Source organism: Cydia amplana, chromosome 21 (genome assembly GCF_948474715.1).
Source record: "Cydia amplana chromosome 21, ilCydAmpl1.1, whole genome shotgun sequence".
Taxonomy (NCBI): Eukaryota; Metazoa; Arthropoda; class Insecta; order Lepidoptera; family Tortricidae; genus Cydia; species Cydia amplana.
Genome location: NC_086089.1, coordinates 5064923 through 5086938, shown reverse-complemented (window position 1 = coordinate 5086938; position 22016 = coordinate 5064923). Strand labels below are relative to the sequence as shown.

Below are 22016 nucleotides of genomic sequence, written 5' to 3'. Positions count from 1 at the left end.
TTCGAAGTTCGAACCCGCGACCTCCGGATTCGAACTTCGAACCCCGGCTCGTACCAATGAGTTTTTCGGAACTTATGTACGAAATATCATTTGATATTTACCAGTCGCTTTTCGGTGAAGGAAAACATCGTGAGGAAACCGGACTAATCCCGATACGGGCCTAGTTTACCCTCTGGGTTGGAAGGTCAGATGGCAGTCGCTTTCGTAAAACTAGTGCCCACGCCAATTACTGGGATTCGTTGCCAAGCGGACCCCAGGCTCCCATGAGCTGTGGCAAAATGCCGGGACAACGCGAGGAAGATAATGATGATACCTATAATTATTAAATCTTACGTCGATTGATTTGCAAACAGTTTGCAAATTAGATTACATCTAGACCTATATAGACAGAAAACAACAAAACTATAGGAACAAATGTTCGTGACCACACACTACAAATAGTTGGTCAAGCAAGTCTTGTCAGTAGAAAAAGGCGCGAAATTCAAATTTTCTATGGGACGATATCCCTTCGCGCCTACATTTTTCAAATTTGCCGCCTTTTTCTACTGACAAGATCTGCTTGATCAACTTGTCAACTATATGTCAAAATGATCCATTGAACTATGATTACTACGTATAGAACCGGCATAGAGAACCAGTATTTTGCGCCATGAGTTGTTGCAGGCCAGCAACAAACTATCATATGGGCCCGATTCGGATTTTGTAATAGACATCTATTAGATATCTTTTAGACATCGCCAAGATACGATAACGATATGTTTAAGATCTAATCTGTCAAATTTTACATTTCCGCGATTCTGGAGATACTCTTAACCGATTTCCACAAGATATTACTTAGAGATCTAATTCACATCTAATGGATATCTAACACGATCTATCTTAAAAGTGACATTGGTTGCCCGAATTGCGCTGCAAAAGAGAACTAGTTGAAATCTAAACTATAACGTATCTAGTACGTGTCGTCTCTTGTGAATATCTTTAAGTTCGAATACGGCAGTATGGAAGCGGAGCGTGAATCTCGCGACCTAAACGCGTAAGCACCATGAATTTGTGATTGCAACTCAAGTGATCCTGAATTATTTTTATTTAACCCCGACGGTGAAAGAGGGGTGTTATAAGTTATGTATGTGTATTTATTTTTGTATATGTGTGTTAGTCTACTTATAGAATTTTAGTTCCCCAGCGGACGAACCGATATGATTGTCTTTTTTTATCGCATTTCTGTCACTCGAGATCGCTCTTATAAATAGAGCCCGTACCATGAGTCACTGACAGTGTCAAAACTGACATTTTTAGGCTATTGAGAACGTAATTAACTTTCTATACATCTCGTTTGCACAAATATGCGAGTACGAGCGAGATGTATACCTAGAAAGTAAATTACGTTCTCGTCGGCGTTTATGTCAGTGCCAAACTGATGGTAGCCGTATAGGTCTCGAATTACTAGATGGCGTTGTTCTACTTTAGTCGGTGATTTTGTTGCTTATATTGAATGAATGTACCTACATTATTTCAATATACAAATAAACATAACGTGGGATTCTAACAACGCCTTATGTCAAAACGGTTCTAAATTGTAAATGCCTGTAAAATATGACAATGTCGAAACGTTTAATGCAGGAAATGGAACTTATCATTCAGGTTTACGTGGTTTCGACACGAACCAGACATGGAACATGGATTTAGAAATTGGGTCTAAGCGAGAACGAAATATGTGTCGTTATCTATGAAAAGGGACCTTATTGTTGATGGCGCTTACGCCATTATTAACGATGCTCCGATATAAATACAATGCCGCGCGACGCTGTGCGGCGTAAGCGCCATCGACAATAAGGTCCCTTTTCATTGATAATGCCCCATATAAACAATCTTTAACAAAGAACCGATATTAACACAGTTTTTAGGGTTCCGTAGCCAAATGGCAAAAAACGGAACCCTTATAGATTCGTCATGTCTGTCTGTCTGTCTGTCTGTCCGTCTGTCTGTCCGTCCGTATGTCACAGCCACTTTTCTCCGAAACTATAAGAACTATACTGTTAGTAGTATAAACTTGGTAAGTAGATGTATTCTGTGAACCGCATTAAGATTTTCACACAAAAATAGAAAAAAAACAATAAATTTTTGGGGTTCCCCATACTTCGAACTGAAACTCAAAAATTTTTTTTTCATCAAACCCATACGTGTGGGGTATCTATGGATAGGTCTTCAAAAATGATATTGAGGTTTCTAATATCATTTTTTTCTAAACTGAATAGTTTGCGCGAGAGACACTTCCAAAGTGGTAAAATGTGTGTCCCCCCCCCCCCCCGTAACTTCTAAAATAAGAGAATGATAAAACTAAAAAAAATATATGATGTACATTACCATGTAAACTTCCACCGAAAATTGGTTTGAACGAGATCTAGTAAGTAGTTTTTTTTTTATACGTCATAAATCGCCTAAATACGGAACCCTTCATGGGCGAGTCCGACTCGCACTTGGCCGCTTTTTTTATTTATCGTCATTAACATCAGAAGAGTTCCCTCGATTTCAATGTGACAAGATGACAATGTGACCGACGCCTAAATATCACCCTTTAAAACAAAAACTATCGCAAACAAGACGCTGTAAAATGCTTATTAAGTATAGGTACCTATAATGATGTAATATTTTCAAATGATACTTAAATCTCATAGGTTTATTTGTTCTAGAAGTGATCTTACGCCGCTTTTTTCACGAGACTCCAACTTGTTTAGTTTCTTGAATTTTTTGTCCGCAAAGCACAGAAAATGCACCTAAATGTCAAACTAATCTTAACATAAATAGTGCGTGGGTGGAATTGAATCGTATGAATGCGCGAGCTTAAACGATTCTTGACAGTAGCTGTCTCATCGTGTTATCAGTTTGTATAATTTGTGTGCATTAAACTTGTCGATGTTTTCAAGGATGGCAAAAACATGTTTACAGTACATATGGGGCTACTTTTCCGCACTAGTGCGTAAAATAGCACTTTTCGTGTCGAAACTTTAAAGTGCCATATGTACTGTAAAACGTTGTTCGGTACACGTGCGAATAGGTAATTCGCAACTTTGTCGATTTAAAACACTCCCTTCGGTCGTGTTTTAATTTATCGCCACTCGTTTCGAATTTCCTCTTTTTCGCACTTGTATCGAAAATAACTATTTTAGAAAAATAATGGGGTTAAAAATAAAGGTTTCAATATTCATCGTTTATTGGTAATAGGTAAATAGTTTTGTTTCACATGGGCCCTAACATTTCGTGCAACTTCTACTCTAATTGGGTCGAATTATTGTATGACGCATTGACGGTTTAGACCGAGCGAGCACGAAGCGCGAGCAAAGCGTCTCCGTTTCGTCAATTTCTCGCATCCGACCGATTCTCGCGAAATGTTGTGAGGTGATTCGATATTGGTATGGATTTTTTTTTTCGATTCAGTTTTGGATTTTTTTTCAAAATAGCGGAGCCTAAGGGGTTCGCGAGGTGTGGACCTACAGCTCACAGTGACAGTAGTTTTAATAAGTAATTTAGGTAAAATCGGGCACAACCCTACTGTACCAGTTATATTCGTACCGCTTGTGACACTAGGTCTAGGTACCGGTTCGTTATGAAACGGCCGGGCGTGGCGCTTGACGAAATTCTACGGTAACAACAACACAGGTTGCCGGCCGCCATACAAAATTATCCATTTCGAGAGAGTCAAATCTTCAAAGGATAAGTTCGCCTTTTTACTTCTCTTTCTGTGCCATAATTGTGTATTTGTGCCTTCTGTACCATAAATAGTTAATTTGATACCTTTGTGTAAACATGAAAAAATATAGTTATGTATATGAATTATGTTAAAACGTCCTTAAATTAACCTAAAGCATTTTTATGACACACCTCAAAGCTAATCTGCAATTCAAATTCCATAAATAGCGTAATAAACTATTTGCGTCTGATCTTAAAAGGAAATGGAAGATTTTAGGCAGGAAAATAATTCGGCATAAAAGTTCCAATAAAGCAAAACAGTATTACGTACGCTGTTCAATTTTTTTTCCATATAGCTCTTATATATTACGAAGTGTGATTCAGTAGTCTTTGATCATGTTTGCTTAGGTATATGATCGTTTGTATGCATGAATATAAGATCTCTGACAAGACATGGGGGGTGGGGTTAAAAGTCCCTAGGGCTACGTCAAAACAGTAGACGTATTATTGTTGCCCACCGGTGCCTGGTGGTTAACAATGAACCAGAGTAATTACGTAGGTTGTTTTTGGTATGTTGTCAGGAATGTTAAAACGTGTTTTTAATTTAGTCATAGTTGATATGTTCGGTCCCTCACGGGCGCACGCATGTTTAATGTCTGTTTGTATGGCAACCGGTTATCCGAACGGTCACTCAACGTGACAGACAACTCATAAATCTATCGCCAATTATGTACATTTCCTTTATTTCGGCATCCATAAAGAGTTCAAGGCTTAAATTGAATTTTTATCTGTGGTATTTTTATATGACGTAATTCGCGAAATAAAAAAATATCTACAAAACCGCAAACTAAATCTCTTTGACAGTAGGTATATTTTATTTAATACGTTCCGCCAATGTGCCTTTTTATTTGTCATAGTGTTATTTTTGGTGTGTTTTCTGTAATAAAACTGCGTCGATATTTGCGATGGTTTAGGTTAAAAGAAGTCATTGATGGGGCGATTTTTATTATGTTATAGGTTTATTTTTTCGTCAGATATTGATACAATTTAATATGAGAATAAATACGAAATTTAGGACTAATAAATATATTGTGTCATTTTCCGTTAAGATACGAAAATATCATAGGCAGGGTGACTGCTATACGCAGTTATTGGCCACTCTTAACAATAAGGCTTCAATTGGCTTGGATCTTTCTGATTTCTTAGGAGTGGCCAATTACTATAACAGCCACCCTACATTTTGCTAATTCAGAGGAAGATTTCGTAGGACATACAGTCCAGCCTGAAAGTTGCACCCATAAGAGAAAAAGTAAGGGCAAACCGCCTAGCGTGGTATGGGCATGTGATGCGGTGGGATGAAAGTCATGTGACGAGAAAGGTATTACGAATTACGACTGAATGTGGAGGGAAGTACGAGGTAAGGAAAACCGAGGAAAAGGATGGACTGTGTGAGAGATGATATGAATCTAACGCGAGTGAATGAGATGACGGGCGACAGCGACAGAGAGGTATGGAAGAGAAAGACATGAATGGGACAAGGGCAAGAGAATTATGACAGTCAAATTGCGCATTATACAGCACCAAATTTTATCAATATTTGGCGAAAAAAATCTACAGCTAAATAAAAATCAACCCTGAAACCTATTTGACAATAACAGGAAAATAAGTTATTATTAAACTTGCTGTACGGTTAACCCTATTAGCAGAAGCATACACTTGACGAATGTCCCAAATTAACCATGTTACCACTCATCAATAATCCGAAACCATAAAAACTATTGCGGTCCGCCATCTGTTCACAATTTATACTGACTAGCTATAAAACTGGCCGAACAAAATCACCATAAGTTCCAAGTTGAACTCATCAATTATTATAAAACAAAGTTAGTTTAGCCACATAGTAACTTACAAGCATCGTATACTACTGGCCAGTGACAGTGGTTATGAACGGCAAATGTATATTTGTTTTATAGTCTGTGGCTTACAGTCATAGATAATAAATGGAAAATCTTCGCGAATGGGAAAATCAGCGTGAGAATTTAGCTAATAAAGGGATATAAAACGAACGTTGCGAGGGTATGTGTACGACATATATGTGTAAAATAATGTAAAAGATTATGCATATATTATGAATATTAAATAGTAGTTTATGCAATTGTTACATAATGAAAGGTGTTAAAATACGAGTGTGTTTATGAAACGAGCTAAAAGCGGGAGAAAAATATTTGGTCTATCGATTGAATTCGTTGCTCCTACTTAGCCAGTAATTATTTAAAATCGCATGCCGTTTGTTGCAACGTCTGTAGAAGCCTTAACACTCATTACTAGTCATCAAGCGGCTTCCTATCTTTTCAACTCACAAACTGCCTAACCATTAGAATTAGCATAAATCACAGAAACGCGAGGAATTATCGTATGTCGTGGACGTCTATTTGCAAAACATCTCAGCGCCAGCAAGAGCGTAGTGAAAGCAATGCGGTAATGCCATGCATTATGTATACGCCCGCGGACTTCCGAAAAAAAAACGCTGAAAACGCGGCTATAGAAATTTAAAACGCACTATCTACTCAACGTGCAATGTCTATTTAACACCTTAACACTTTTGTTTTAAGTCGCAAAATTGGATAACGGTATGCGGTATAACGATTGCAACGTTGTCTTCGATTATCACTAGCATTGTTCGAATAGTTCCGTTTGAAACGGCTAATGTGAGGTCATTTGTCAAAAAGACAGACGATTCCTGACTTCTTCTAAAGTTGTAGACCATATACTATTTTGGATGTGTAAACGCGGAACCAATCAAAATTCAAAGCCTGAATAAAGGTATCGCCAGGAGAGTTGAGGTGAATGATTACACACACACAGCTAAACAGTACTAATCGCGAAAACAGCTTTGAATGAATGAGTGAATGTGATTTTTTCCTCAGCGAGTATGCGCCCACTGTTGGGCATACGCCTCTCCGAATCTCCTCCGAGCAGCCCGATTTGCTGCTTCTCTCCTCCAGAGTGGGCCTGCAATCTTTTTAATGTCATCCTCCCATCTTGTTGATCTGTGTATGAATGTGACTTAAGCGCAAATAGCCGCTGGTATAATTATGCACGTGCGATATAAAATGTCATTCAATAGAATTTGCTAACTATGTAAACAAACCGCGATACTAATATTGACACTAAATGTCAATTTACTAGTAACTTTTGTTTACATTGTTAGCAAGTTCTATTGAATGACACTTTAGATAAGAATAGGCGGTCTAATGATTAGACCGCCTATTCTTATTAGACTCTAATCTACGAAATTGGTCCAGCTTAGCGTCTTTACTTAGACAAAAGACAGAAAGAGAGAGATAGAGGTGTAGCTTACCTTAGTGTTGAGCGATTGTGTGGAGAGGAAAGAGCAGAGAAGCACGAAGGTCGACAACCAGTGCGGCGAGCTGCGCGTCGGCTCCATGTTGAAACTGCAACAATAATATTCTTACTAATATGTAGTATAAAAGTTAACACGTAGTAGGCACTAGCTTCTGCCCGCAACTTTGTCTGCGTGGAGTGATGATAATCAGTACATAGTATAAAACAAAGTCGCTTCCCGCTGTCTGTCTGTCACTATGTATGCTTAGATCTTTAAAACTACGCAACGGATTTTGATGCGTTTTTTTTTTATTAGATAGAGTGATTCAAGAGGAAGGTTTATGTATAATTTGTTAACCCGTGCAAAGCCGGGGCGGGTCGCTAGTGATTGATAAAAACTATTCTTGGACCCAAACTATCCTAATCTCCGAGTCTTATACGATCTCCACGCAAAATTTCATCTAAATCGGTTCAGCGGTTTAAGCGTGAAGAGGTAACATAAGACAGACAGAGTTAAGTACTTTCCCATTCATAGATAAGATTATAGTAGGGATTCTAACTTTTACCTATTTATAAGATTGAAAGTAAGGTTTCAACTTCGCTAATCATTTTTGATAAACTAAAGAGTATCTGCTGAAACGCATTCAGATTAAAACAACATGATATTTATTTTCTCTTAATGTATTGAAATTATCTCGAATCAAAATCATATTTTAATAATATGAATACGTCTCCAAGACTCGCAGAACTCCTTTTATAATCTAGACAAATTCTAGTAGGTCAATACCCTTAGCAAAGAGACATACAGATACAATCAATTATCTTTGCCCTTAGCATACCCCACTGGTGGGTCTCACTCAATACTATCCCCTCAATACTATAAACGTCTGTTAAGTTAATCAGCTGATGATCGTCGTTTGTCCCACTCCATGGCATAACGACAGATAGGGACAAACAACGATCATAAACTGATTAAGTTAGCAGCCGATCATGAATAACGCCATAAGTGTTGAGTGATTATTTAGAGATGACTATATCGCCGCTATACTTACTCAACCTCGTATCTGCAACACTCATTTGATGACAAAAACACCCGTATTCCGAATGAAAGAAAAGCGACATTTCCATCAAATGATTGTTGCAGATATGAGGTTGAGTAAGTATAGCGACGATATATTACGAGATATCATTTATGGTGAATTTAGGAGTCAACGATCTAATAGTTCGTGATACTTCTAAAGGGTATAGCCGGGTAAGCATGGCCAAACTGCCCTTAGCGAAAAAAACAATTTCCTTTTACTGGGTTATTAACCTATGTATATGTAGTGCTTTCACCAAATATTAAGCCTCAAATGCTTCAGATTTAAAAAAAAATGCAAAAAAAAGAAAATTCATTTTTATTTTATTACAGCCAAAGTACTAATCCGATTTCTTTGTAATTTGGGTATGTTGTATATACAATTAAGGCCGCTTTCTGAAAAAAATAATATTGAATTATCTCTTAAAATAATAGTAAAAAATTTAGATGAAAATTTTCAGAAAAATAAAAAAAATACATGCGAGATAGCGACAGTTATCAAATTTACATATTTCATGTAGAATTTAATAATGTTTAACATATATTTTTTTCAAAAATTAAAATCGGGATTAACAGTGTTAAAAACTCGAATTTGTAACATCCCATAATACCTTCTCTTCATACAAAATAACTTGTACGTTATACTAGAAAGTTATATTCCCAACGCAATTTGAATTTAGAACGCGACTTATTTCGCTGAGCGCGGACCTTAAACTCCTGTATATGTATGCAGCTAGGGCATGCTGTATGCGGCTAGGGCGAACGGCATTCAGAGATTAAAAGCGGCCAAGTGCGAGTCGGACTCGCCCATGAAGGGTTCCGTATTTAGGCGATTTATGACGTATATAAAAAAAACTACTTACTAGATCTCGTTCAAACTAATTTTCGGTGGAAGTTTACATGGTAATGTACATCATATATTTTTTTAGTTTTATCATTCTCTTATTTTAGAAATTACAGGGGGGCACACACATTTTACCACTTTGGAAGTGTCTCTCGCACAAACTATACAGTTTAGAAAAAAATGATATTAGAAACCTCAATATCATTTTTGAAGACCTATCCATAGATACCCCACACGTAGGGGTTTGATGAAAAAAAAAATTTTGAGTTTCAGTTCGAAGTATGGGGAACCCCAAAACTTTATTGTTTTTTTTTTTCTATTTTTGTGTGAAAATCTTAATGCGGTTCATAGAATACATCTACTTACCAAGTTTCAACAGTATAGTTCTTATAGTTTCGGAGAAAAGTGGCTGTGACATACGGACGGACAGACAGACGGACAGACGGACAGACAGACAGACATGACGAATCTATAAGGGTTCCGTTTTTTGCCATTTGGCTACGGAACCCTAAAAAAAGCGCGGGAACAGGAAAATAGGCACGAATTTTATACAGAGCGTTAACGATTGAAAAATGTCTGTTCCTTTGATGAATAAAATACGTCACATTCTAAATTCAAATTCGTAAAGACTGCGTTCACAATATACTTCATTCGTTTATGACTACTTAGCTTTGCTTGTATGAAGAGAGAGTATTATGGGATGTTACAAATTCGAGTTTTTCACAGTGTTAATCCCGATTTTAATTTTTGATAAAAATATATGTTAAACAGTATTAAATTTTACATAAAATATGTAAATTTGGTAACTGTCGCTATCTCGCACGTATTTTTTTTATTTTTCTGAAAATTTTCATCTCAATTTTTTACTATTATTTTAAGAGATAATTCAATATTATTTTTTTCAGAAAGCGACCTTAATTGTATATACAACATACCCAAATTACAAAGAAATCGGATTAGTACTTTGGCTGTAATAAAATAAAAATGATTTTTCTTTTTTTGCATTTTTTTTTTAAATCTGAAGCATTTCAGGCTTAATATTTGGTGAAAGCACTACATATACATAGGTTAATAATCCAGTATAAGGAAATTGTTTTTTTCGCTAAGGGCAGTTTGGCCATGCTTACCCGGCTATACCCTTTGACAAATCACGTTTTTCTACTCCAGCACTTAAATGTGTCAATTAAATGACTGACAGTGATATCTAAAGCAATGTCATTTGAATGCTTTGTCTATAGGCTCATAAGATGACTGCTAGCAGTCATCTTATGAGTATAATACAACTGCTTTATTTTTTTTAAAGATACAAGTTCCGATCATCTTGATTGAAAGAGGTATGTTTTCATTTACAATAATAACTCTTTTTTTTTTAAATAATAACTCAATTTTTTTTAAATAATAACTCTTTTTTTTAATAATAACTCTTTTTTTTTAATAATAACTCTTTTTTTTAATAATAACTCTTTTTTTTTTTTGCTGCAGCTGTCATAGAAAAAGTAATGTATGCAACAGCTCATAATTGGTTCTTAAAATTCTCGGGTCTTTTTTTACAAAACTCGACTACGTCTCGTTTTGTAACTTCGACCCTTGAATTTTAAGAACCCTTATTATATCACTGTTGCATAAACTACTATTAACTTCTACTGTAACACCACAAAATGGATTTGACAGGTCGTTAAACGCCTTAGTCGCCATATTAATGGCCTCACACGATTTAAAAGTTAAATTCTATCAATCTTTATATGTCATTAAAACCTTTTTGGGACGAAATCGTTTTGCGATAAAACAGTTATCGTAAACATTTGATCGTCTAATAGTATCGTTTATAGATTACAAAATGCCTAACATTTCATTCTTACTTAATGATGTTTCCAAAATTGGCGATAAAAAATAAATATGGTATTATCATAACATGATTCATTCGTAATTTTTAACGTCATTGAATTTGCTGAACTCTAAAGCACCTATAAGGTAAACGTACCAGTGCTCGACATGCTAATGCCCAATAGATGACACCCTGCTGTCACCTCTGTTGACAATGACTTAAGTTTCAAGATGACTTGTACTGGGATCGCGTCGAGCACCAGTACGTTTACCTTACTTCGTACTTCAAAACTGAAGGGGCCCACTGATTACCAGTCCGCCGGACGGTATCGGCCTGTCAGTTGTTCCGAACTGTCAAGTTTTTGTTCTAACTGACAGGCCGATATCGTCCGGCGGACTGGTAATCAGTGGGCCCCTTAATACGTTGGTTGATTGCGTAAGATTTTATTGCAACTGACCATGCCAAATTAACTTTAATCACCATCAGCGGAAATACGAGTATGTCATGTCCGATATGTCCCAATGCCTTACTTCTCTTATCACTATTATATCGATCGATAGCGAGTTTTTCTCGATGGCACGTTCGTTGGTGAATGGTTGAAAAGACTTGGCCTTCGAACGCTGATAAGCGGGATGAAAGAGATGATACGTCGTTATTGTATTGAGAAATTTTAAACAGTAAGTTTTTTTATATAGATATCTACAAGAGAGACACAGGAGCGTCGTGCGAATCGCATCCAGTGTGATAAGCGCCTTAGTGTTATGACTTAGGTATGACGTACAGTCGCCATCAAATATATCGGAGCGGCCGATGTGCACAAAAATATCTGAACACGCACTCTATCGCCTTGACAATTGACGAGTGTTCAGATATTAAAGCACCTTGGCCGCTCCGATATATCTTATGGCGACTGTACTCTGACATGACAAAGGTACTAAAGTGTAACCCTTATTATGTTATTTTAATGAAATAAATTAATGTAATTTAAATTACCCAGCCAACCAGGTTACAGTATTAAATTTTTGAAGTGAAAACTTCTTTATCGGCGCTGGGCATATTTTGAGGTGGGGAAAAAATGATAAACTCGAGGCAGCGTAAGGCGATCACGTGACCGTAAGGGGCGTAAGGTTTAGATGGCCACTCATAATTTAGATGGCATTTAAATCAATAAAGAAAAACTCAATGTCATTTGACATTTATGTTGAGGACTCCTTTTCAAGACTCTTTACCTATGTTCAAATAATTAGACGTTGTCATGGCAGTATGTAAATAAACATGTCAATGAAAAAGTGTGATCTTATTTGAGAATGATAATAATATATAATAAATATAGAATACCTCCGCTAAACGTATGTATCGTGTTACCGGGCGTCGGTAACATAGTGAGGTGAGTTTTCACTTCTATCGGCACTCCCGGAGTGCAACCGTTGTTGCTTGTTTTTTAAAAACAAAACAATCAGCAGTGAAGAATGGTGACATGTTGTAAGGCTCGTCACCAAGCGCTAGAATTATGACCTTAATCACTCTGTCAATAGTGAACGACAAAGAAAAGAAAATGTGGCGTTCCACGGCTAAACTTAGTGACGGTCGACGATAACTCCATTAATTATAACATTAAACGTTAGTTTTAATTAATATGGATTACCGCAAAGTTACGCCTGATTCTATTATTTGCTTGCGCCAATATTAATCACGCTCCAATACTGATACGGTGCTACGCGACGCGACGTAAGCGCCGACCGCTATAAAAGATATCTTTACTCGAGGAACGTCATAAATAAATATTAATACATACTAAACTATCCCCCTTATTCATAAACGCGCTACAAACCTCAATTAGCTAATAATCGTTAGTCCTTATCTGTCATTTTGACTTATGTATTTATAAGAAAGGGATAAAACATAATTCAACTAAGGCACTATTCAGGCCCGTAAAGTTTTATGAATAAGGGGTCACCCCCTTATTCATAAAACTTTATTACATCTAGCATCTAACATCTCATACTTACTTCTTTGGCCGGCAATAATTCTCTATGCTAATTTCCCGGCCGGGGTCGACGCACGCGCACATAATGTCTTCTCGGAAGCCCGCGGGACTAAATATTAAAATATAGCCGACCAGGTGTTCCTCTGTAGGGTTGCCAACAATCAATTTTATTTTTAAAGAACTATATTTGTTAAAGAATACATTTCGCTTAGTTACAAACTTCATCGTAAGATTGTAAGTCTGGTACAGTCAAGGAATTTGTGTTGATAGCATTTTTTTTAATAAACCTTTTAACTGTTTACATCGCTCATGTCATCATGCTATCTATACCTACACCTGGCGGTCTAGCATAAGGTGCGTTCCCGCGCGCGACTCCATACATCTTGCGCGATTTCAAGTATGGAGTCGTGCGCGAGACCGCAACTCATGCTAGACCGCCTGGTCTTAAAAACACTCAGAAGAAAATAATCGAAATCAGAACCATCATTTTTCGGAACCCGGTTACCAAAAGAGCCAACCCTAATTGTCAATGACCACAGGTACTGCACCAAAAAAGGGTTCCGTGCAGCTTAGCAACAGTTCAAATTGGACAAAAAGACCTTGTCCAATTACTGATATTGTTTTAAGGATAAAAAGTTAGGCAATTTCGTACGGCGTCGGAACATTGTGTGGGAGCGAGATTTTAAGTTACGGATACTGAATTTTAAGAAAGAATAAAAAATACTAGTGACTTTGTGAGCTGTGATCGTCGAGAACCCCCGTAATTCCGCATTTAGTATGAAATTTAAATAATATAAAAAGGGCTAAATGAAACAATATTTACATAAAACCTAAATTTGATTCCGCATTTTGAAAAAATACAGTTTTTGTTTTATAGCATACAGTTTATCACCGACCTGCTGACAAAATTTTAGGAATTTTAGGTAATTACATCGCAAGTGAACTAGAACTTAATTACTTAATTATAGATCTCAATTATTTCGCCGGCGAAGTCAACAACGACGCACATTCTTAATATTGAACTTGGCTCTCATTTCACATTTACGTTTTTGATGGAATCGGCTCTACAAGATCATCTTTACAAATAGAAGTATCGTATTGTATCTTTAAGATGTTTACCTTAATATTATACATTATATAATAAGTAATAACAAGCAAGCCTATAATTAAAAGTATTGATCATCGCTATTCTAATGGATAGGTATAACTGGCGAATCCCAAAACGCGCGATAATCGCTACATGCGGAAGTACAGTCGGAAGTTTATAAATATCTACTAGTTACTATGTTTACTTTGTACCTACGTAATAAAGTTTGCCTTGAGGCATTGTGAGAATAGAATTCTCTCTTTTATACAACACCGGATTGCCTAGAATAAAATTATACCGGCTGATAATATCTCTGTTTTTATTCCTAAATAACCTCGTAAGCCCCACGTTTTTGGACAAGTACAAATTCAATTTGAGTTTTGAACGCTAGTAGAAATAATCCCACCAAAAACATTTTCATGTAAAATGTTGCCAAGACGAAACCATAAGGCTCGCACTGACAAAAAGTTATCAGATCTCTTGTAGAGCCAAGCTTCTAACTCTACAAGCCCTAACTTCACAAACTCTACACTTTAGTCAAAATATGTGGCTTGACCGTTTCGCTACTGTCACATGGACGTAAGGTGAAAAATGTATTCACTAGGTATTCATTATTTTTTATAATACAATAGTTCTTGGAGTAACGAAACGGCCAAGCCACATATTTTGACTAAAGTGTAGAGTTTGTGAAGTTAGGGCTTGTAGAGTTAGAAGCTTGGCTCTACAAGAGATCTGATAACTTTTTGTCAGTGCGAGCCTTATGGTTTCGTCTTGGCAACATTTTACATGAAAATGTTTTTGGTGGGATTTCACTTCTTTTTGTAAGTTACTTCCATCCCCTATTTAAAGGGTTGCGCGTGTGATTTAAGGACCTACTATTAAAAATCCTTAAATACGTACCTCGGGGCATCTTTTATACAATCTGCTTTTTACTGATGCCCCATACAAACTTCAACCCTCTTTTTCCCCTAACGCCCTTTTCCACCGCCTTTTCACCCTTACGGGGTGATTTTGGGGTTGAAAACTATTCTATGCCATTCCCCATTACAAAAACTATTTACATACCAAATTTCAACTAAATCGGTTCAGCGGTTATTGATTTCCCATACAAAATTCCACCCCCCTTTTCCCCCCCTTAGGGGCAAAAAATTTCAAGTTTTTGAATTTTTTTGTTGTTTGTGTACTAATACTATCTTACATACCAAATTTCAGCTTCCTAGGACTTCAGGAAGTACCCTAGAGGTTTTGATGATCAACAGTGAGTGAGTGAGTCAGTGACGAAATCGGGGTTTTTTAGATATGAATAAAATCTTAAGTATAAGAGCTATGCAATTGAATTTTTTTATGTTTAATAAGTCCACTATTGACACCATATCCCGAGAATTTTGTTTATCTGGTATAATCCAAACCCAAGTTATGAGGGTTCAAAAAAACGACGAAGCACTTCGAGAAAAGGTAGGTAGTGCCCTTGCGCTTCACTTTGCTCGTCTTGGCGGGGGCACTACCGTGCCCCCAGATAGAAAGTTCAAAATTCAAAAACACAGGAATTGGTTGGGGTCTTATGAGGAAAGACGAAGCTAACCATCTAAGTCTTAAGTTCCAATCCTTCAAACAAGTAGATATCTCTACCTTCTAAACGACGTCAGGAAAATGCGATATTATCGTATTATTTCCCCCAATACTTGTCAATGACTTCGAAATTATCAATCGCGTCTGTCAAAAAACCCGGCCAAGTGCGAGTTGGACTCGCGCACGGAGGGTTCCGCACCATCAACAAAAAATAGAGCAAAAAAATCGTGTTTGTTGTATGGGAGACCCCCTTAAATATTTATTTTATTTTATTTTTAGTATTTGTTGTTATAGCGGCAACAGAGATACATCATTTGTGAAAATTTCAACTGTCTAGCTATCGCGGTTCATGAGATACAGCTTGTTGACAGACGGACGGACGGACAGCGAAGTCTTAGTAATAGGGTCCCGTTTTTTACCCTTTGGGTACGGAACCCTAAAAATGGTGTTAATCAACATCTCCGTCGATCGCCTTCAATCGCGTAAGTGCGATTGACAACCGTTCAATCCGAGTTGTAAAACATCAATCGCAATTGATCTTGGAGGATATAATCAAACGGAGACGCCAAGTCTGTAATTTTCTGTACAAAACAGTTTGCCGATTTTTGCGGGGGAGGGGAACGTCAAATGTATGCGTAACGTAAAAATAGCCATGTCATGTCAGATAAACGTCAGTCCATACATTGTTATTGTGTTTGGGATTTAATTTGGATTAAAACACTCGGATAGCAACGTAACGGACATGTATTTCACGGCAAACTGACATTTGACATATTTTTACGAGCTACCTACATTTACCAAAATACTACAATCCCTCCACCAATATTTATCCAAACAGTGTACTTATTTAGATTTTAAAATAAAATAAAAAACAATAATAAATTATTGCCAAAAAGCTAACCAATAATAAGGCCATATCGCCTTCTACACCCTCCCCCAACAATTAACGCACTAGCCTAAGTTTTCAATCCTATGCCATTTTCAACCCAGTTGAAAGACATGGTACAATTTCGGTTGGCAGGATTCGAGTGATAGGTAAATTACACAAAAAAAAAAAAAGAAATCGACACAAAAAAAAAAAAGTTAAAACAGTTTTAGTAAGTAAGTACATACTTAATCACTAGACTCTAGAGAATACAATACTAATTACCTACCTACTTAGTACCTTTTACAATAGGTTTTATATAATTTAGAGGCCCATTAAATTTTATAATTAACGTCCTTGTTCCTAGTACTTCTTATCGGCCGTTGCCGCCTAGTGTCAAGGTCGTCAAGGCCATGACCTTCAGTTGGAGCGTCAGGCTCAACACCGTGGTCGTCCGCCTCCATAACCTCCAACGGACTATCTGACGACATTATTATATCTGTGTCCTCTTCTAATGGTTGTCTGTCTCTCTGCGGAGAGCTGACAGATGAAGCGACACTCTCGAAAGACGTGTCCGGTGACGTGTCGTGGGAATTCGGCACGCCGCCCTCCGCCAGCTCGATAGCTTCTTGCTCTTCAGGCAGAGGTACATCGGTTTGCACCTCCTCGACGTTGTCGTCTTGGGAGTCGTCATCGTGTTGTAATGTCGGCAGGCCGCCTTCGCAATCAGACTCGTCGGTGTCGTCACAGCCTTTGTAATGTAACAATTGATCGACGTGTTTCTTTACTTTTATATTCAAGTCCGTTATTTTTACGATAAACATTCTGGATCCCACTTTATTCTCAATAGTACCTCTTTTCCATGTATGCTTTGTACCATTCTTAAAAAATGATTTTACTAAAACATTATCACCTCGTTTAAAATTACATTTTCTCTGCCCGCCGTATTGTTTACATTGTGAGATCTGTTTGGAGATAACATTTTGATTAGCCGAGGAAGCCAATGACAGCGGAAGGCGCGGAGCCTGGGTGTCGGCGTCGGCGCCGGTGCCGGCCTGAGTACCGGCGTCGGCGTCGGCACCACCGCGCGGTGACCGCAGCAAGTCGTGTCGAGAGCGTAACGATCGGCCTAGTAACAGCTCAGCCGGTGAGAATCCAGTAGTACAATGAACCGAGTTTCTATAGTCAAACAATAATTTACTTAATTTAATATTGAAACTTGACTGAGAAGGATTTTGCGCTAATATTGCCTTTATGCCTTTTTTAACGAATTTAACACTATTTTCGGCCTGGCCGTTCGAATTCGGGTGATAAGGTGCAATAGTTACATGTTTAATTTCATTTAACGCACAAAACTCTGTAAACAACGTAGAACAAAAATTTGAGGCATTATCTGTAACCAGAGTGCGAACAAGTCCAAATCTACTAAACATGTCTGCTAACTTCATAATTACACTAGCGGTGTCCGTCTGTGTCATTACATAACACTCGACCCACTTGGAATGCGCATCTACGGCGATAAGAAACTGCCGACTCTGCACCGCGCACATGTCCAGGTGCACGCGCTCCCAGCGCGCCGCCGGGTACGGCCACGAAACTAGCGGAGATCGCGCCGGGGCGTTTCTTAGTGTAATGCACACGCTACATGACCCAATTTTTTGTTCAATGTGCTGGTCTATATTTGGCCACCACATTCGTTTTCTAGCTTCCGATTTAGTTTTTACCACACCGAGATGAGAATCATGCAACTCATTCAAAAGTTGCTCCCGGAAAATGGAAGGTATGACTACTTTATGGCCACGCAAAATACAGCCTTCTTCCAAGGTCAACTCTGTACGACAGTTAAAAAACATTTTTAAGTCATTATCCTTCAATTTTCGTGGCCACCCTTTTTCTATATAAGACTTAACGCGCAACAATACCGCGTCTTTTTTTGTTGCTAAACAAATATCTTTCGCCGTAATTGGTTTCAATGAATCAGATATAAAATTTATGTATGTTGCCCGATCAATTATATCTCCTTCGGGACACCCTTGCGTTTCATCCAGCGTGGCCCTAGACAAGAAATCGGCAACGTTGTGTTCGCTTTTTACGTATTCGATCTCATAGTTATAAGCCGACAGAAATATAGCATAACGCTGCAACCGATTTGCTGCTAATTCGGGAACACCTTTTTTGGATCCGAAAATTGATACTAAGGGTTTGTGGTCCGTTCTTAAAACAAAAGGTACCGATCTGCCGTACAAATAATAATGGAATTTCTTTATTCCGAAAATTAGCGATGCCGCTTCTTTTTGTATCTGAGCATAGTTTTTTTCGCTGGGCGTGAGCGAACGGGAGGCATAAGCGACGACGCGCTCGGAGCCGTCCGGCTGTTTTTGGGCCAAAATAGCCCCTAAAGCCGCCGGTCCGGCATCCGTGGTCAAAATCGTGACGTAATCCGGGTTGTAGTGCGCTAAGATTCGCTCACTCGCTAACTCCTCCTTTATTCTCACAAATGACTCCTCTTGCTCCACACCCCAATACCATTTACAATCTTTTTTAAGCAACGCATACAACGGGTTTAAAATACCCGAAGCATTAGGTACGAATGCCCGATAGTAATTTAGCAAGCCTAGAAAAGATTGAAGTTCAGATACATTTTTCGGACTTTTTGCATTAAGAATGGCTTGAACTTTATTTTTGGATTTATGTAATCCATGTTTATCTATTACAAACCCTAAGTATTCCACAGAACTCCTAAATAACTCGCATTTATCCTGTTTTAAACACAAACCGGCGTCATTAAGTCGACTGAGGACTTGCTCGAGCCTCTCGACGTGTATTTTTCGGGTCGGTCCAGTTATAAGTACATCGTCGAGAAAAATGCATATTCCGTCGATTCCCGAAAGTAATTTTTCGATAATTTGCTGAAAAATACACGGCGCGGAGGATAAGCCAAAAACGAGGCGTGTATAACAATAAAGCCCTTTGTGTGTATTTATACACGTCAATTTCTTTGATGACTCATCCAGCTCACACTGATTATATGCCCTAGATAAATCCAATTTCGAGAATTCTTCCCCCCCGTGTAACCTAGAAAATAGGTCTTCGATACGCGGCAGTGGATAGTTATCGATAAACAATGCTTTATTCAAGGTCACGGAATAGTCACCGCAAATTCGTATATTGCCGTCGGGCCGTAAAACAGGGACAATGGGTGTAGCCATATCGGAATGACTAACCTTTTCCAAAATACCTAACTCAACCAATCTGTTCAATTCCTCCTCGACTTTAGGTTTTAAAGCCAGGGGCACGGTTCGAGGTTTAAAAAATTTAAATTGCGCATCCTCTTTTAGTTTTAAATTTATTTTATATTTATTGAACCTGCCCAACTCATTAGAAAAAACTTTCGAATATTTATCCTTTAACGACCTGATGACGTCATCCTCGCTATTCAAATGATTACAATTCTTACTGCACAGATGTAAATCGAACTTACTAATGAAATCTCTTCCTAACAAAATTGGCTGATCCGCTGTATCCTCGATAATAAACATGTCAATTTCCTCCGTTTCATTTTCAAAAGTAATCGGTAATAAAACTCGGCCTAAAGGAAATATTTTGCTACCATTATAACAGTTTAATCGTACATTGGATCTCTTTAAGGCATATTTTCCTTTAAATAACGCGTCATAAACACTAACAGGTAGCACTGAGACAGCGCTTCCGCTGTCTACTTCGCACAATACGCTCTCGTTAGCCATCGACACCACCTGCTGCATAGGTTTACCGTTATCACATCTGATACTATATAAATAAACATCTACGATACCTTCATGTATGTCATCGGTTTCCTCAGCAATGAAATTAAACTTTTTATCACTCGTTTTACACATCCTACTTAGATGTCCTTTAGTATTGCACTTTTTACACGAGTAATTAATATAACGGCACTTGTCCTTGGTGTGGTTTTTATATCCGCATACTGCACAGGCTTGTCTTGTATTATTAGAGTTGTTTGGTTGGGACGTCGCGGCGGCGCCGGCGCGCACCGCGAACACCTCGCCGCCGGCGGCCCCCGCCGCCTGCCTGGACGAGCCGGTCGCTTGCAGGCCCTGCCGGGCGCTGCGAGTAGCCTGCGCCAGATGTAACGCTTTGCTAAAAGTCAGCTTGTCGACGCTCTCCGCAAACAACTTCTCTCGTTCTTTAGCGTTCTCGAGCCCGAGAACGAAACGATCCCGCAGTGCTGTATCGAGCTCCGTCGTGAACCCGCAGAACTGTGCCAAACTTCGCACTCGCGCTGCCCACTCCGCTAGATCTTCGCCGGTCCGTTGCTCCGCTTTATAAAATTTATAACGTTCAGCAAACGAACACCTAGGTGACTCAAAATGAGCATCTAGCTTTTCAAGGAGGGTAGAATATTCAATGGTGTTCAACGTTTTTGGGTACACCAAATCTTTTGCAACGCGGTAAGTTTCTTCCACAAACGTCGTAAGGAGTATGGAACGCCGCTTTGTGCCCGCTTTGTCGGTGGTGTCCGTCAAATCATTTGCAAAACACATAGCTTCAAAGCGCTCCTTAAAAATCCTCCATTCTTGCGCGTTGTGGTCGAACGTGAGATTGCCGCCATAAATCACGTTAGCGCTCGCTGCCATCGTTTTTAACAATAAATCCACTAGTTTATCACTTATTTTATCGCGTTAGGTACTTCTCGTCGCCAAATATTGTGTTTGGGATTTAATTTGGATTAAAACACTCGGATAGCAACGTAACGGACATGTATTTCACGGCAAACTGACATTTGACATATTTTTACGAGCTACCTACATTTACCAAAATACTACAATTGTGTATGACCGTTGGCCGCCTATTTTCGACAGAGGGGAAAGCCTGTTAATGGCTACTCCGTTTAGTTGTATCCTCCAAGCAATTGATACTCTTACGTAATAGGGATGTTGACACATGTTGAATTTTATAACAAAATCTAGTAAAATAGATAGCAAACGAGCAATTCATCACAATAATGTGGATATTAAAATAAAATATTGAAAAATTACAAAAATACAGGACCTGAAAGTTTCAAAATTTAAGTTTTTTTTTAACTTCCAAAAAAGATAAAAGTAAGTGTACCATTCGATTCCTTACATTATACCAAAAAAAAAATTGTATAGCAACTATATACATACATAAACGCAATATTTCACCGACAAAAGCGCAATTTTCTTGTTTTGTCCATACTACAACGTGGGCGATGACGTCACGGCCTCTGGCCGTTTTGTATAGGGCGTTTCGCGAGTGAAGTGCGACTGTCAGACTTTGACTACAATTTCTGACTTTTGTGTTACTTTAATGCAATGGGTCCCATATAGACATTTGATCCTAAAAACAAACCCGATCGATTGATACCATAAAAAAAAATTAGTCATGTAGCCTATTTCGCGATTGATCGTCTTGGCCGCTTTAAGCATATAAAACATATATATCTTTATTAATAATCAAAACCCCGCCAGTAGCACTATACCTTGTGTACTCGTATTTGCGTCATTTGACACATGACACTGACAACAGCAATAGAACGTAAAATATCTTGCACATCGAATTTACAAAGGAAGACAATTGCACTGCGAACATTTACATTCTACGTCTTTTTTTTTTTAATTTACGGTTGGCCGGACACCACCATTATGAATCGTTATGAATCGGTAGTCGTCTAAGTAAATCGATATACATTTTTCATTTTAGGTCGC

At 38.2% G+C, this 22016-nt stretch overlaps 2 protein-coding genes and 1 long non-coding RNA gene across 7 annotated transcripts in view; 1 reads left to right on the top strand and 2 right to left on the bottom strand.

Moving 5' to 3' along the window:
* Nucleotides 1-22016, top strand: part of LOC134657883 (uncharacterized) — a 485626-nt gene that overhangs the window by 222516 nt on the left and 241094 nt on the right. The window lies entirely within an intron of this gene.
* The window catches only part of LOC134657799 (A disintegrin and metalloproteinase with thrombospondin motifs like), a 231981-nt gene that overhangs the window by 115149 nt on the left and 94816 nt on the right, over nt 1-22016 (bottom strand). For all 5 annotated transcript variants that reach the window (XM_063513359.1, XM_063513358.1, XM_063513354.1 and 2 more), the window contains exon 2: nt 7049-7142. In XM_063513359.1, coding sequence (XP_063369429.1) covers nt 7049-7135 — 87 coding nt within the window. In that variant the 5' untranslated portion in view covers nt 7136-7142. The remainder of the gene's footprint in view (nt 1-7048; nt 7143-22016) is intronic.
* LOC134657903 (uncharacterized) lies at nt 17118-21111 on the bottom strand. The gene is made up of 2 exons (XM_063513481.1): nt 20102-21111; nt 17118-17252 (listed from the first exon to the last, which is right to left on the bottom strand). Exons 1-2 carry the CDS (start codon nt 20922-20924, stop codon nt 17239-17241), a joined length of 837 nt encoding a protein of 278 aa, XP_063369551.1. The 5' UTR covers nt 20925-21111; the 3' UTR covers nt 17118-17238.